At 36.4% G+C, this 17,251-nt stretch overlaps 1 protein-coding gene across 6 annotated transcripts in view; it reads right to left on the bottom strand.

Annotated features, from left to right (window-relative positions):
• Nucleotides 1-17,251, bottom strand: part of CASK (calcium/calmodulin dependent serine protein kinase) — a gene marked incomplete at both ends in the record, with an annotated part of 372,322 nt that overhangs the window by 34,384 nt on the left and 320,687 nt on the right. For all 6 annotated transcript variants that reach the window (XM_084258755.1, XM_084258754.1, XM_084258752.1 and 3 more), the window contains 3 exons: nt 749-834; nt 7,133-7,211; nt 15,980-16,168. In XM_084258755.1, coding sequence (XP_084114881.1) covers nt 749-834; nt 7,133-7,211; nt 15,980-16,168 — 354 coding nt within the window. The remainder of the gene's footprint in view (nt 1-748; nt 835-7,132; nt 7,212-15,979; nt 16,169-17,251) is intronic.

Consider the following 17,251-nt stretch of genomic DNA (forward strand, 5'->3'; position numbering starts at 1 on the left):
CACAAAGGCCTAAACAAAACCGATTTATAAAGCAGGGACTGCTCACAGGAGCACTAGAAGTTCTTGGGAAAAGCCCTGCAAAGTCAAGGCCTTGTTCCTCTAACAATGTATAATAGCCTTCCAATGGTTAACATTTTATAGATATGAGTACAAAAACTTCTGAGTGACATGCCCCTGAAAAGTGAATATAAATTGAATCAGACAACATAATAATTTAAATTATGATGGTATACTCCATACCATTTGTTTTTTATTTAATAACTTTGGACTTCATGTATGGTCAAAAATGGCCTGATATACTATGACTTCCCTCCTCTCTGTGCTGTACAGGAATCTAATACAGCTGGCTATGACTCAGCTGAACAGGAAAGAGGTTGCTGACATGCTGATATCAGCAGAGTTGAGGTCAGTGAAAAACTGGTTCACATATATCCACAACTGGGAAGATTATCTTTAAATATCTTCTGGTTAAGAGCATGAATAAAAAAAAAAAAGAAAGAAACAGCAGATGAATGATGAAATCCCACACTGTTAAGGATGGGCAAAATGTTTCCAAACTTTATTTATTGCAAGGAAATATTTTCCCAGCTGTCAAGTTTTAGGAATGTTGTGTAAGTTCAAGTCCACACAAATGATGGTACTAGAAATACTCTGATACTAAAGAATATCCCTTATCTGTGCATTAAAAAATAAGCTAACCAACTGAAAGCCAATTTTAACAAAGAAAAAGAAACTTTCATTTACTCACAAGCATTTTTTGCAGCTGTTCAACTGTTTGGTTAGCCACACTGATTCCATTGATTTCTCGAATTTCATCACCAACATGAAGTGTACCTAAGAGATGGCCACAGAATTATAAATGTGAAATATGTGCTTTTATAATAATAAAATTCAAAGGCAGAAATGTATTTTTTAAAAACTAAAGTAGGGCCTCCCTGGTGGCGCAAGGGGTTAAAACTCAGCACTATGAAGCTATAGGCAGTCACTGTAGCATGAGTTTGATCCCCAGCCAGGGAGCTAACCCACATGGTGCAGCAGACCTCTCCTGATTCATTCGCTGCTCCCCTCAGCAGTGTATTTCAGTAGATTTGCCTGTTCTGCTCCTCACTCTGTCTCTGGTAAATCCTATCACCTCCCCTGCCCCCCGCACCTCTGGCCTACACCCCAGCTTTGTATGTATAAATAAATAAATCTTTAAAAAAATAAAAATTAAAGTTAAAATTGTAGGCCAGTATTTCAGAAACAGGCACAAATTTAGTTGATTTAGTAAACGCATCAAAACAGATACAATTAATTTTGGAAGGCAGAGTTTTGAAGGATGGCTGTGAAAAATCTCTTTTTCTGAGAAAGGCAATATGTAGAGGTTTTAAGAGTATGGTTTCTAAATCTAGCCTTGTTTGGGTTCAAAAATCCCAGCTTCATCTCTTACTAGTTTTAAGGTCTTGAGTAAGGTACTGAAGCTCTCCAAAGCCTTGGTTTTCACAAATGGGTACTATTTGATAAAAAATGCTACCTATTTCACAGGTGGCTGAAAATTGCGGATGAAATTAGTTTAATACATGTAGAGGGGCTTAGACCTGTTCTTGGCACATAGCAAGCGCCAGGTTAAGTGTCTGCGGCTATTGTCATCATTATTATCTATAAACATGATGTAAATTTTCAAAGTATGATATGATAATACCTATTTGTAACATTAAACTTATATATTAAATATAATGTAATCTTTTAATAATAGTTTGGTAAGCGTTTCAGGGTTTTATAACACTTCCATTGGAAAAAGTGACCAAGAATCAATGCTTAAGTCTAGTGTTATATAAAAATTTGCTTCTCTATGAATCATATGCATATTTACATGCTGACCTGACCCTCTTACAAAAAGCTCACAGTATCTTTATGTACTAAAATGTGTATAAATAAAATGATTAAGATGCCTGAGATTTGCTTCAAAATAATCCAGGGAGCTGGGCATCCAGGTAAATGCAGTTGAAACCAGTATGGTAATGAGTTAACAATAATTATAGGTGGTTATGGGGACATGGGCAATCATTTTTATTCTCTTTTCTCATGTTTGAAATACAACAATAAAAAACGAAACAAAAATTTGGGGATTTTTGCTTCTAATATGGTTAATAAGGCCCTCTAAGATTTTCTCACAGTTATATCCTGCTTAAGACACACCTCTTGAGTGTTATTGGTCTCACAAAGGGAGTGCAAATGCCCAAGAACACTTCTCACTCCCGCCCTGCCCCCTCGACACAAAAGAACCAACCCTGTGAGCTTGACTGTGTGCTGGGAAAATAAGGGTGGAGTCAGTTTGTGGGAAGGGTGAATGACATAGTAGTAATATCTGCTAGTTGAATTCTGAGTTGAGCTAACAACAAGTTAGAGAAGTTAAGCCTAGGACCACAGGATTTCCACTGATTGAACAAGCAATAGCTGACAAAGATCACCAAACATACAACCAAGCAAGTCATCAGAAACAACAGATTTAGTCCCTCCAGGAGGATAAACTCTGGAATGGTCAGAGATAGAATATAACATTGCTCTATGTTCAATATTAGAAGAAGGTCTCAATATCAAGGATGAGTATGCAACAAGAGACATGGGTAAGAAGATAGAGGTGAAAATAAAAATAAGAACATGTGACTAGCTCTTCAGTAAAAAACAAAGAATGGATGAGTTGAACAGTTCACATGTGACTGAAGAGAGTTTCAATGAACTGAAAGATATAACCAGATAAATGATCTAGAATGCAGGTGAGAGATATAAGGAGAGCAGGAAGATGTGAAATAAGGAAGAAGCTATGCAAAAGATATTAGGAGATTTGGAAGGAATGTATAATAAACATCTAACTGAAATTGAGAAAGACAGACTAGAGACAATGTAGAAGAGGCAATTTTTAAAAAAGATTTTTATTTATTTATTTATGCATACAAGAACTGGGGTACAGCTAGAGGTGCAGGGAGTGAGAGGATTCACCAGAGACAGAGTGGGGAGCAGAACAGGTGAACCTACTGAAATACACTGCTGAGGGGAGTAGCAGGCGAGACAGGAGAGGTCTGTTGTGCCATGTGCGTCAGCTGGCTGGCGATAGCTCAATAGCACTGAGACTTAAACCCCTGATCCACCAGGGAGGCCCCAGGAGAAGCAATTTTTGAAGAGATAATAGTTACAAATTTTCTTGAACTGATGAAAACACGATTATACAGATCCAGGAACGTATTCCAATCAGGATAAATAAAAAGAAATAAATGCTAGGAGGTAGTGAAAGTGTAAGACATCAAAAACAAAGACACAAAACATCTAGAGGGCCTCCCTGGTGGCCCAAGGGGTTAAAACTCAGCACTGTGAAGCTATCCGCAGTCACTGCAGCACAAGTTGGATCCCTGGCCAGGGAACTACCCACATGGCATAGCAGACCTCTCCTGTCTCTCCCGCTGCTCCCCTCAGCAGTGTATTTCAGTAGATCTGCCTGTTCTGCTCCCCACTCTGTCTCTGGTGAATCCTTTCACCCCCTGCACTTCTGGCTTGCACCCCAGCTCTTATATGTATAAATAAATAAATCTTTAAAAAAAGAAAACATCTAGAGAGAAAGAAGAGATCACAGACAAAGTTAGGACAATTGTAGAGACAGATTTGTCAATAGTGAACAACAGATGCTAAAAAACAACAGTATTGTAACCACTAACCAAAAAATGTGCTATCAGCAAAAGTAATTTCAAGAATGAGGCTGAGATAAAATACTTAACAGATAAGAGAGTTTACCATCAAGACTAGCACAAAGGCACAAAGGCACTTCTAAGGATTCACTTGAAGAGAAAAATGGTCCCCAAAGCATGGTCTGAGATGCAAGAAGGAATGGTAAGCAAACAAAATCATAAACATTTATGTACATTCAAATAAAAATGGTCGTATGTTTTGATAACATTTTCAACTTTGTGAATTTAAACCAGAACAAAACTAAAATACTGGGTGTCAGGAATGTGATCAAATTTGGTGTTCTAATGCCTTTGTATTCTTTCAGAGTGGGATTAAGATACTGTTTAATTAATGTAAAGTTTAATATGAATGATAACATTTCAAGGTAATAGAAACAGAGTACTCATATTCTAAACTACCGGGGGTGGGGGTGGGTGGGTGTGGGGAATGGAATGAAAAACAAACAAGAAAGTAAATTTAAAAACAGGTTCAACATAAGTATAAAGCAGGCAGAAATCATCATAATAAATATTAATGGACTAACCTTGCCCATTAAAATATAGAGATCATCACAGTACATTAAAAAAATGAAAAAACTTAGCTCACAAGAGAAAGGCTCACAAGAGACACACTAAAAGTATATAGGCACAGAATGGCTGGAAATAAAAGGATGGAAGGAGACATGCTAGAAAATACTGAAAGCTGGAATAATTAAATTAGTGTAAGATAAAATATGTTTTAAGTAGAACATTATTAAAAACAGAAATGGCTAGCAGGCACTTCTATGCACTTAATGAAACAGCTTCAAATATTTAAAGTCAAACTTGAGAGCTCTATAGGTAGAAATAAAAAAAAAAAAAAACCTCTAACATGATGATGGAATATTTCAACAATTATTGATAGTTCAAAGAGAAAAAAAATTAAACAAGATATAGAAGATTTGAAGAAAAACAACAACAACCCCAAGCCAGCCATTACATAGAAAACTCTGCATGCAGTAATAAACATTGTTCTCAAGTACACAGGGACCATTTACCGAAATGATTAAAGTGCTATGCCATAAAGCAAGTCTCAACAAACCACAAAACAAATGGTGTCAGATAGACCACATTCTCTGACCACAACACAATTAAGTTAGAAGTAAATTATAAAAAGACATACAGAACATTCTCTTAGATGTGGAACATAAAAAAATTCTAAATTCTAAATAACCTATGGGTCAATGAAAAATGTAATATAAATTTAAAAATACTTAGAACTGAATTATAATAAACCGCTTCATATCAGAACTGCGGGATACAGGTAAAATAGTACGTGGAGGTTGAGTTTAGTTTTAAATACATATATTAAAAAAGAAGAGACAGCTTGCTGACCCGCCTGTGACTATGCGGGTGTCTCTCTTTTTCTTTCTCCTTTTCTTAATAAACCTGTCCTTTTAAAATGTTAAAAAAAAAAAAAAGAAAGACTGGACTAAATCAATGAGGTATCTAACTTAAAAATTTAGGTAAAACTTAGGTTAAAAAGTAGGAAGAAAAAAAAATTGGTCATAAAATTATGAAATAGAAATTAAATATACAATGGAGAGAATTAACAGAACCCAAAGTGGATTTTTGAACAAACCATGGCAAAGTTGATTAAGAGAGAAAAAGACAAAGCATAAGTAAATGATATTAGGAAAGAAAAAAGGAACATAATTATAGATGGCAGACAATAAAAAGGTAATAGAATACTATGAATAAGCATACTGCAATAGTTTTAAAAAACTTACAATTTTGAAAATGTAATTTACTAAAACTTACTCAAGATATAGATGGCTTGCATAGCCTTATGAATGTTAAAGAAATCAAAACAGTTATAGCAATATAAAAAAATTTTCCTAAAAAAAAAATCAAAAACAAAAACACCAGGCCCTAATAGTTTTGTAGGCAAGTTCTACCAACTTTCAAGTTATAAATCATTCCATTATGCTAAGTCTTTTAGAGAACTCATGAAAGGGAGGTGGGCCTACAAGTCATTGTTATGAGGCTGATATAACTTTGAAACTAAAACTAAACAGAGAAATACAAGAAAGAAAAATTAGCAACAGGCCAGACCCATCACAGTAAACACAAAAATTCTAGACAAAACATTAGCGCTCAGAATAAGCAACACATAAAAAAAGAGAATACATAATGACTAAGCTGGATCTGTCTGAGAAATGCAAGGGTGGTTTATCATTAAGAAACCTTTAAAAAAAGAAACTTTTAAAAATCATTCACCACATTAATAGATTAAAGGGAAGAAAAACAAGTGATCCTCTCAGCAGATGCAGAAGGAGCATTTGATAAAATTCAAAACCTGAAGGGGGAGATCCAACACCTCTGCATCATATACAGTGCTGTAAATAAATATTACCTCAATAAAAATTAAATTACACAATTAATTTAAAAAACCCTGATCTCAAATAAAGGATGTCTAATTTTTAGACAGGAGAATCATTTTTGGATTAGGCTTTAAATACTAATGCATATAACTCAACCTTTTCAAAAAAAGAGTCTAAACCTGTATGTCCAAATCCTGCATGCTTGCAAGTTAATGAAAATTCCACTTTTTAAAAAAAAATCATTCTTCATCTACTTTAGTCCTTAGTGAATTCCCTCCTCAGAATGACTGCACTTACTACGCAGGTATTAAGAACTTAATCATAGATTTGATATCTCTTATTTGACCATTTAATTTTTATATTATTCTTTATTAAACTCTAATTTCCTAATTTAAAAATAATAAAGGGGCCTCCCTGGTGGCTATTGGCAGCCACAGCAGCACGAGTTCAATCCCTGGCCAGGGAGCTACCCATATGGCACAGCAGACCTCTCCTGTTTTGCCCACTGCTCCCTTCAGCAGTGTATTTCAGTGAATCTGCCTGTTCTGTTCCCCTCTCTGTCTCTGGTGAATCCTCTCAGCTCCCACACCTCTGGCCTATACCCCAGTTCTTGTATGCATCAATAAATAAATCTTTTAAAAAATAAAAAATAAAAAAAAATAGTAAACCTCATTCCTGAATGAATGAAAGAGCAATTCCTAAACTGTCATTTAATTTTATATATGTCTTCTATCCCAGAATAGATGTCTTCTACATATCCTGGGATCTGATATGATACTTTACTTTATCTCCCACAGTCTCTGATAAGTCAGGATCCAAACAATGATTCAGAGATGCTCCAGCAACAGAACTGCAATATAACCCTTCCCCTACATTATCTATAGGTTGGAGCATGTGCAGATGAATAAGAACAATTGAAGGCCAACAATGATTAAAACCAAAGAGAGATTAACTAAAATAAATCATTTACATAGACCATACATTAAACAGATATTTTATATGGACCATAAAAATACTTTCTCACTAGACTATGTGGAAAAATAAGGAAGGAAAGACATATATGAAACTTACCTTGCCTGTGAATCATGCCTCCATGCATAATTCTTGCAACGATACAGTGATTTAGTTCATTCATTTTTAAAGTGATTCCCTGTTAAAATTTAAAAATGGAATTATGACGAGAGAGCACTTCTTTTTGTATTGTATTTCAAAATACAATTGTATTGTATTGTATTGTATTTCACAGTACATAGTTTAATTATAAGTTAGGCAAATATTTTAAAAACAGAAAAATGGAGGGGGAAACCATCTATTACTCCACCATGCTGTAACAAAAATACTATTTTTGCTATTTTAATTGTTATAATAATAGCATACAGGGTCCCCCGGCCGCGGGCGAGGGTCTCACAAAAAAAAAAAAAAAGCATACATACATTTTATATAGTGTTTTTTGATCTATAATTATTTTCTATGTTGCTCTATTTTTCACATTGCAAATTATTATTGATGCATAATCTACATGTAATTAAGGTGTACAATTTTATAAGTCTGACACAGGTATACACGTGCAAAACCATTTCCTCAATGAGGATAGAGACTATATCCAAAACTTTCCTCAGGCCAGTGGTAGTCAACTCTCATCCCTCCACACCCTCCCCCAACAACCCTCAGCAGCTACTGATACACTTTCACTGGCTACAGATTGCTTTATTTTTTCTATAAATGAACTCATACAGTATACACTCTTTTTTGTTGCTTTTTTCCTCTCCACTCACAAAGTGAGATCCAAACTTGTTACTACAAGTGTCAATAGTTCATTCTTTGTTCTTGCTGAATATTCCATTGTATGGATATACCATTTTGCTAATCCATTCATGCACTGAATTGTTTCTATTTTTTGGCTATTATATATAAAGCTGAATTCCTGGGTTAGTTTCCATTTAGTTATGACATATTCTCCTTTTGAAATTTGAATTTGTTTAGAATTTTTGTATCTATATTCAAACTACCAGTCATAGTTTTTTTTTTTTTTCCCTTGACATGTCTATCTGGTTTTGTTATTAGGGTAATGCTAGCCTCCTCCTGCTTCTTACTCTTCCTCATCAATAAGAGGTTGGGGAGAATTCCTTTGTTTTCAATTTTTGGGAAGTTTGTGTTGAACTGGCATGATTTCTTCATAAAGTTATTTTTTCATAAAGATTTATCTTAATTATTATGCATACAAGAACTGGGGTCTAGGCCAGAGGTGTGGGGGTTGAAAGGATTCACCAGAGACAGAGTGGGGAACAGAACAGGCAGATTGACCAAAGTACACTGCTGAGGGGAGCAGCAGGCCAGACAGGGGAGGTCTGCTGTGCCATGTGGGTAGCTCCCTGGCCAGGGATCAAACTCAGGCCACAGTTGCAGGCCACAGTTTGAGAGCTAGGAGACTTTAACCCCTGTGCCACCAAGAAGGCCCATTCATAAAGTTATTTATTGTGTTTCTGTATTACCCTTTTAATATCTGTAAAATCTGTAGTAATGTTAATTCTTTCATACATATTGATTCTTAGTATCTTCTTTTTCTCTTGATCAGTTTTATCTGCTCAAAGAAAAAGCATATTCATGTTATTGCTATTTCTTTCTTGTTTTTGTTTTCTATTTCATTGATTTCCAACTTGATTTTCATTGTTTCTTTTCCTTTACCCACCTTGAGTTTAACTTGCTATTTTTGGTTCTAGTTACTTAAGGTCATTGCTTTTTTTTTTTTTAAAAGATTTATTTATACAAGAACTGATGTACAGGCCAGATGTGCGGGAGGGTGAGAGGATTCACCAGAGACAGAGCCGGGAACAGAACAGGCAGACAGACCTAAAGACATTGCTGAGGGGTGTAGCGGTCCAGTCAGGAGAGGTCTGCTGTGCCGTGTGGGTTTCACCATGTGGGTTTCTCCCCGGGGGATCAGTAGGGAATGGAACAGGCTCTGCAGAGGCTGCGGACAGCTTCACAGCTCTGGGCTCAACCCTCTGCGCCACCAGGGAGGTCCAAAGTCATTGCTCTAAGACAGTTCTTTTCCAATATAGGTGTTTAGTATTACATACTTCTCCCTAAGTACTCTTTTAGGGGTATTCCACAAATTCTGCTATATTGTGGATTCATTTTTTTAATTAATTAATTATTTATTTTTTTAATAGAGGCATGTTTTTATTTATTTATTATTTATTTGTTTGTTTGTTTTTTGTTTATACATGCACTGGGTACAGTCAGAAGTGCGGGAGGGTGAGAGAATTCACCAGAGCCAGAGCGGGGAGCAGAGCAGGCAGAAGGACCGAAGTACACTGCTGAGGGGAGCAGCGGGCGGCAGGAGAGGTCTGCACGCCATGTGGGACCCTCCTCCGGTGGCCGGGGAGCAGCCGGGGATTGAACCGGCACCGCAGAGGCCGCGGGCAGCTTCGCAACCCAGCGCTCAACCGCTGCGCCACCGGGGAGGCCCAATTGTGGATTCATTTTCATTCATTTCAAAATACTTTTTAATATCTCTTTTTATTTCTTCAATCCATGGGTTATTTAGAATCCTGTTACTTAGTTTTCTTTTTCTTTTTTTTTCCTAAAGATTTATTTATTTATTTATTTATACAAGCACTGGGTACAGTCAGCAGCGCAGGAGGGTGAGAGAATTCACCAGAGCCAGAGCGGGGAACAGAGCAGGCAGACTGACGAAATACACTGCTGAGGGGAGCAGCGGGCGGCAGGAGAGGTCTGTTGCACCATGTGGGACCCTGGCTAGCAGCCAGGGATTGAACCGGCGCTGCAGAGGCTGTGGACAGCTCGGCAGCTTCGCAGCCCAGCAGCTTCGCAGCCCAGCGTCCAACCGCTGCACCACCGGGGAGGCCCTGAGAATATATTTTGACAATATATATCCTCTCCAGTTTCCCTTTGATTAATACCATCACCGTAGATCTTTCTCCAAGCTTTTATATTACCTGTAGGTAATATATAATTAGGTCCTGTCTCCTCTCCCTCCACCCATCTGACAATCTCTACTTTTTAACTGGGGGAATGTAGATTATTTTCATTCAATATGATCACTGATGCAGTCAGGTATAACTGTTTCTTCTTACTAATTGGTTTCATTTTTTCCATCTTCCTTTTTTCTGTCTTTTTTTTGGATTAATTTTTATTCTTTTTTTCCTCCTGTGTTGTCTTATTATTATAGTTATAATTCTGTTTTGTTGTTTTAGTGGTTGCTTTATAACTTCTAATATACATCTTTAACTTATCACAGTTTACCTTCAAGTAATATTGTACCGTGTCACATTCAAAAGAAACTTATAACATTATACTTCCACTTCCTTCCTCTTGACCTTTATGCTGTTGTTATATATTTTATTTTTATATGTTATAAAACTGAAACACAAAGTTTAAACTGTGAATTACCTTTTAAATCATGAGTGTTCTTTAACATTTCTTATACTGTAGATCTACTGACATTTTCACTTTTGGTATGTGTGAAAATATTTTTATTCTGCCTTATTAATTGAAAGATACTTTTGCTGAGTTTACAATTGTAAGTTAAGATTTTACTCTTTCAATACTTTTGGATAGTTTCCATTGCAATGTCTTTGAGTTCACTAATCCCTTCTTCTGAAATGTTTGATCTGTATTAATCCCATAGTGCCTTTTTTTGCTAATTTTTGGTCAATTCTGTCATTTTGAGTATTTCCCTCATTATAGCCACATTTTCCTGCCTCTTTCTATGCCTAGTAATCTTTGATTAGATGCCAGACATTCTGAATGTCATCTTGTTGCATGCCAGATTTAAAAAAATTCCTATAAGTATTCTTAGCTTTTGTACTGGGATATAGTTCTCTTACTTGGAAATAGCTTGATTTTCGGGTCTTGCTTTCATGATTCATTAGGCAGGTCTAGAGCAATTCTCAGTCTAGGGTTAATTATTCCTCATTATTGAGGCAAGAGCTTCCCGAGTACTCTACACAATGCCCCATAAATTGGTTTTACCTGTCTGGCTGGTGGGAACAGGTAGTGAGTGTTGGGTAGTATTCCTTTTAATCTTTTTGGATGGTATTTCCTTGGTTCCATGTTTACAGAGGGCTCTCCATGTAGTTCTTTCCTGTACTATCAACCTTCTGCTCTGCTCCAGTTCTTCCTTCCCTTTACAATAGTCTGGAAACTCTCTCAAGGCAGTAAGGTGGGGCAATCAGAGGGCTCACTTTGTTTGCTTCCTGTCTTTTAGGGGATCATTGTCCTTTGTTGCCAGATGTCAGTGTCTTCAAAACTATTATTTTGTGTAACTGTCTTAAAATTTTTTGGTGGGTCATTTCAGGTAAGAGGGTAAATCTGGTTCTTTTTATACCATCTTGGCCAGAAGTAAAAGTTCCACAGATTTAATGGTGGAATACTACTTTATGGATTAAATTATCTTTTCCCCCAGTTATTCACTATTATAAGACAAGCTCTTACAAACATATTTTGTATTAGATGTGGTTGAGCCAATGAATCACATGGGCCCTTTTATTTTTTATTTTTTTAAATTTTTGCCTTTTGGGGAAGAATTTTAGGTATATATATATATATATACACACACACACACATACATACACACATATATATTTATGATTAAACTGATTTGTATATTTTTTTACACCATTGTTCATTTTTGTGCACTATTTGATTTCTCCCCTCAGTGCAGTCCCTTTAGTTCTCCCATCGCCATAGTACCCGTGAACCATCACCATGTACCTGTGAACCATCACCATAGTCCACAGAGGACATTTTAAATAATATTAACTTTAAATCAGCTCTTTGGAATCAGATTCAGGAGGTCAGGAATGGAGTCCAGAAATAGATGTTTTTAATAAGCTCTCTTGGTGGAAACTGGTTTTGAATTTGAGATGGTTAAGGGTACAGATTTGGTCTCATCATCTTCATCAGAGAATAACACTGTTAAAAAGCTTCATAAAAATATTTGAGACTTTAAAATCTTGACTCTGAATTTGTACAATTCCCCAAAATATAACTGCATGTTTCCTTTTTGTAGTTCTTAGAAGTGGTAGGCAAGCAATGTGAAAGACTGGTTTAATAAAATGTGTTTAGTCCCAACATTCAGCTGTAATGTTCAAGTTTCATTTCTGTCTTGTACACTCAATCAACAGGTGTGGTTACCAGAAGAGATGTTCCTGGAAAAATGTTGTAAATTAATGTGTAAGTCTAAATACATAAGGGAACAGATGTTACAATAAGGGTTCCATCCTTGAAAGAAATAATGTGTTTCTTCAACTAACTTTACTGTGAACCTGTTATAAGTCAGATACTCTGTTAGGCACAGTAGTGAATGAGACTTATAGGGTCTTTCATAGCTAGAGGAAGTTCACTTCAAACCAAATGGAGTTAACATTTATTATTTTGTCTGCCCCAAATATTTCTTTGCAGAGAGAATAGACTCATGTTCTCACTGTTCCCAAATTCCATGGACAGAATTGGCTCAGCTTGGGTTAGGTGTCTACACTTGAACCTACCCAGGCTTGGGGTAAACTCCTGGCTTTTTCTTGTTTACATAAGCCTTTCCCCTACTGTCTAAGCTAGTTGAAGTTTGGTCTTTTTTATTTGCAACTAAGAGATTTCTAATCAAACCGATACAATTACAAGGGCAATGTTACAAATGGCAAAATAAGGTGTAAGGGGAATGTATCACATCCTGGGGGTGGACCTACATAGTCAACATATTGTAGAAGGTCCAAAAGCAAAAGGGATTATATTGGTATATCTTGTACAGTAATACTGCTTTTAACAAAATAAGGAAGTAAATGAAGTTATATTAAATGTAATAGAGATCTATACAGGAGGTTCTTGAATAACATAGTTTTGTTCAACATACTTTTGTTATAATATTGATGAGGAAAAAAGCAATCCCTGCTGAATGAAATGACATTATTTAAGGACCTGCTTTCTTATTTGTTGATTTGCTTAAAGTTGTGGTTTCTAATAATCGATTGACTATGGTGAGGACTTACTGTATTCGATTATTGAAAAAAATGTATTTTACATAAAACCATTCCCATTTTATGCAATCAGCCAAAGGAGAATCTACCTTCATTATGGCCACAGATGACTGAAGGGAGAAGATTGTCTTTAAGGGCGACCTTCAGGGGAAACACAAGTCTATTTTATGCTTTTTGAAAAAAGTAACTCAAGGATGCAGTTTCATGCTTTTACTCAGTCTGTATTTTTACATAGTATCCTTCATACAAATCATCAAGCAACTATCCTGGGTTCCTTCAGAACATAATCACAAGATGTCCTGGGTCCCTTTTTATTGTCCCTTACACCTCGTTGTCTGCTTTGCTTGTCTAAACATCACTCCTTCCTGCCTCTGTGACACAGGTTTCTCTTCTCTATAGCTCTGTCATAACTGTTCTTGTTAGACAAGGTACGCTAAACTGCACATTTACTTGTTAAATGTAGGCAGCCCTATGAGAATTGAGTTTAGGAAGAGGCCAGTCTTATCTGACACTACATCACTGGTATCTAATGCAGTGATCTGCACACAGAAGAATGTAACAATCATTTGCTGAAGAAGTCAAAATGAACACAGTAAAAGAATAGATATTAGACTTTCAGAACTGGGTGGGATATTGGCATCATTTAGTCAAAGTACACTTTTGGTATGATCTGCCAAGCAAGTTTGAGTAAATTGAGGCCCACTGATATGAAGTGATTTGCCCAAAGCACCAAAAGCTTCTACTGCCTGTGCTTTTAAGCCAAAGAGTTGCCTGAAGAGCACCAGAAGGGATGAAATTTGCATGGCCCCTGCCTACTGTAAGAGCTGAGATAATGTAGTACAACTAGCAACAAACAATAAATGAGAATTAGAAACTAAAATGTCTAGAGCTGAGGACTCTTTGGAAATCATGGCCACAGAATCATTGCTCTATAACTCTTGCATTAATTTGGAAAGTAACTGGGCAACTTTTGTAAAGTAGGTAATTTGTTTTTCTATATTCCAATACAGTCATTTTCTAAGTTCTGAGAAAAGGATATGAATGCATAAGTTTGAATGCATTTTTCACCTAAAGAAATGATTCTTCCTCCAAATTTGGAACTTCTCCAATATTCCCTGTTTCAATGAGTTACATCATTATCCTCCACATTGTGAAAATCTAAGGCTTAGGGGTCATCCTTGATAATTGTTTCTTCCTCATCCCCACTGTCAATCCATTATCAAGGTCTATTGATTTTACTCTTCTGTTTAATCTATTTACTTTTTCCCATTTGAAGTCCATTCCTCTAGTTCAGCGGTCCATTAGTCCATGTCTTTCCTGTATTACCGCAACAATAGCCTCTTATCTGGTGTCACTACATCCATTCTCCAGAGTAATAATTTCTAAAATGGAAATCTGATCTTATCTCCCCATTTAAAATTCTTCAATAGCTTCCCACTGTTTTAAAGATAAAGAATGGAATGCTTCTATGTCTTTCAACTTTTATATGGCCTCTTCCTGCACTTACCTTGCTTTCTATAGTCCAGACAGGGCCTTCTTCCCATGGTGAACTAGAGGAATGGACTTCATGTTTCTGTACTGTTACTTGGTTTGCCCGGATGATCTCCAATTCCACCCCTCGCCCCCCAATTTGTACAGTTAACGTCAAGGAGCTTTTCCAGTCTATGAGAATTCTATGAAGATTATTCCTAAGCACTGAGAAAATTAACTCATATTAAATAGGTAGAAGTAACTAGAAGAAATTTTATTAATGTTACTCAATTCTTTGATTTTCTTCTGAATTAGTTCTTCTCTAACTTTGTTGTAGGACAAGGATTTGGAAACCACCAGACTTTTAAAAGGATGTTTTAGGGCCTCCCAGGTGGTGCAGCACTATCAAGCTATCAGCAGCCACTGCAGCATGAGTTCAATCCCCTCCCAGGGAGCTGATCCACATGGCTCAGCAGACCTCTCCTGTCTTTCCTGCTGCTCCCCTAAGCAGTGTGTTTCAGTAGGATCCGCCTTTTCTGTTCCCCACTCCGTCTTTGGGCAATCTGCTCATCCACCGCACCTCTGGCCTAGGCCCCAGTTCTTGTATGCACAAATAAATAAAATCAATCTTAAAAAAGAGGATGTTTTATTAACATTCAGTTTTTTCTAGCACCAACACCAGTATTTCAAATCAGCCCTTTCTTTGCTGCTCTACAGGTTTTCATACTCTGGTGTAATATACAGCAGGTCCTTGAATAATGTTTCATCATAATGTTGATCAGGAAAAAAATCGATTCACAGTTGAGGCCACTGCCTGCCTAGAGTCTGCCTGTTCTCCCCATGTCTGCATGGATTTTCTCTGGGTGCTCCAGTTTCCTCCCACCTCCCAAAGATGTACACATGAAAGTCACAGTGTGTCTAAATTGTCCCAGTCTCAGTGTGTTTGAGTGCTTGTGTGTGTGTTCGTGTGCGCACTTTGACAGAAGGGTGTCCTGTCCAGGGTTGAGGTCCTGTTTTGTGCCTGGAGCTTCTGGGATAGACTCTGGCAACCAGTGAGCCTAAACTGGATAAGCGGGTTAGAAAATGAATGAATGAATATAAAAGACTGTTAAGTCAGTTACTAAGAACTCATTGGAAGATGTTAAGTGAAGACTTACTGTATCAGGTATGCCCTTTTTGGGAAAGATTAAGAGCAATTGTGGAAAGACAGGTAGGGAAAGAAAGCCAACATGCTTAAAGGCAACATGCTTAAAGGGTGTCTGGCAGAACAATTCTGGGTGGGGGGTGTGGAGTGGAAGTGGGTTGGGGTGTGGTGGTGCAATGAGGATCTTGGACTGATTTCTTTGAAACTATCCATGTCTTCCTTCCCTAGTAGTATAGGTTTAAGTCAGCTGCTCTAACTCACACTGGGATTTTATGGAAGTATAGAAACCTTTCTTTTCCTACTTACCATTGGTTCATCTGTGTTCTTTTGGAACTGGACCAGCCGAACTCTGGTTACATTCTCCATATCCATGTCTCCATTTGCGCTTTCTGGAGAATCACCATTTAAATAGGGAGAAGTGGGAGGAGGTGTGACCCTCAATGCTTCATCGCTGTAAACTTCATGTGCCACTACGTCATGAGTCTGAAGTAAGGCCTAGTATTTTATGAAGATAATAAAATATTAGTAAAAGGACTATCACAGCAGAAATTTATGATATAAACATATATAAAATTGTTCTTTGTCTTCCAAAGAAAAAATATATTATACCTAGATATAATCATAGTTTGATTTATCTGTAACAAATAATCATGCTAGATGGATTTTAGGAAATGAAACAAATTAGTAAATAAGTGATTCAATAAATGGATGTACTTGTTGATTACCTGGGTTAGAGATATTGTTTGATGCTGTGAAAGTATCAAATTAACTTTTCAAATAAAGGCTGACACAATGCAATTTCAAATAATCGAGCAGAAGGAATCATTTGTAAAAAGCAGTGGCACATTTGTACTGGGGCTTAAAATGGAAATAAATTTTAAAAGAAACGATGTAATAGCCAGTATGTTGAACAAATATCTTTCATTGATGGTATTAACAACTTGTATACAAACCAAGGGATGAATATATTTTATAACATATGACTTAGTAAAAGAAATAAAAACACACAAAAGTGTACCTGAAAAAATGTAATTTTCCAAAATGTCACTTAAATGATATGGAGCTCAAAACCAAATCTATTAAATGGTATTGTTCATTTCTATTTTTTTGGAGTATCTGCTTAAATGAAAAATAAGTTGATAATTATTATTATGACTTCTTTTTTGCAAAGCCCATTAACAAAGAGTGATTTTTGTACTTATAGCTACATGTCAGCTCTGTGGAGTTGGGTAATAATTGTTTCTCTAAAAAAGGATATTCTTCCATTTACTGCACTTTTTGTGCCATCATAAAAAAGTTTTTAGCAAGCACGAGTATTTGAATATTTCTACTTTAAAGAGAATTAATTACAACGGAGTATCAATATGTTTGGAGTTTTATACAGATTGTATTTTTTTGTGTGTTAACTATAAATTCAGTTCTATTTTAATGTGTGATCTGGGTGGTAATGAAATAGCTGAAGATAATGAAATGCAATTAAATCTGCTTTTAAAAGTATAACCCATAGCATCTCAAATTAAGCTATTTAATTAAAAGGCTTCTTGAAGTCATAACTTGTCTGCATTAAGGGCATGTGTA

The sequence above is a fragment of the Talpa europaea genome, assembly GCF_964194135.1.
Source record: "Talpa europaea genome assembly, chromosome: X".
Lineage (NCBI taxonomy): Eukaryota > Metazoa > Chordata > Mammalia > Eulipotyphla > Talpidae > Talpa > Talpa europaea.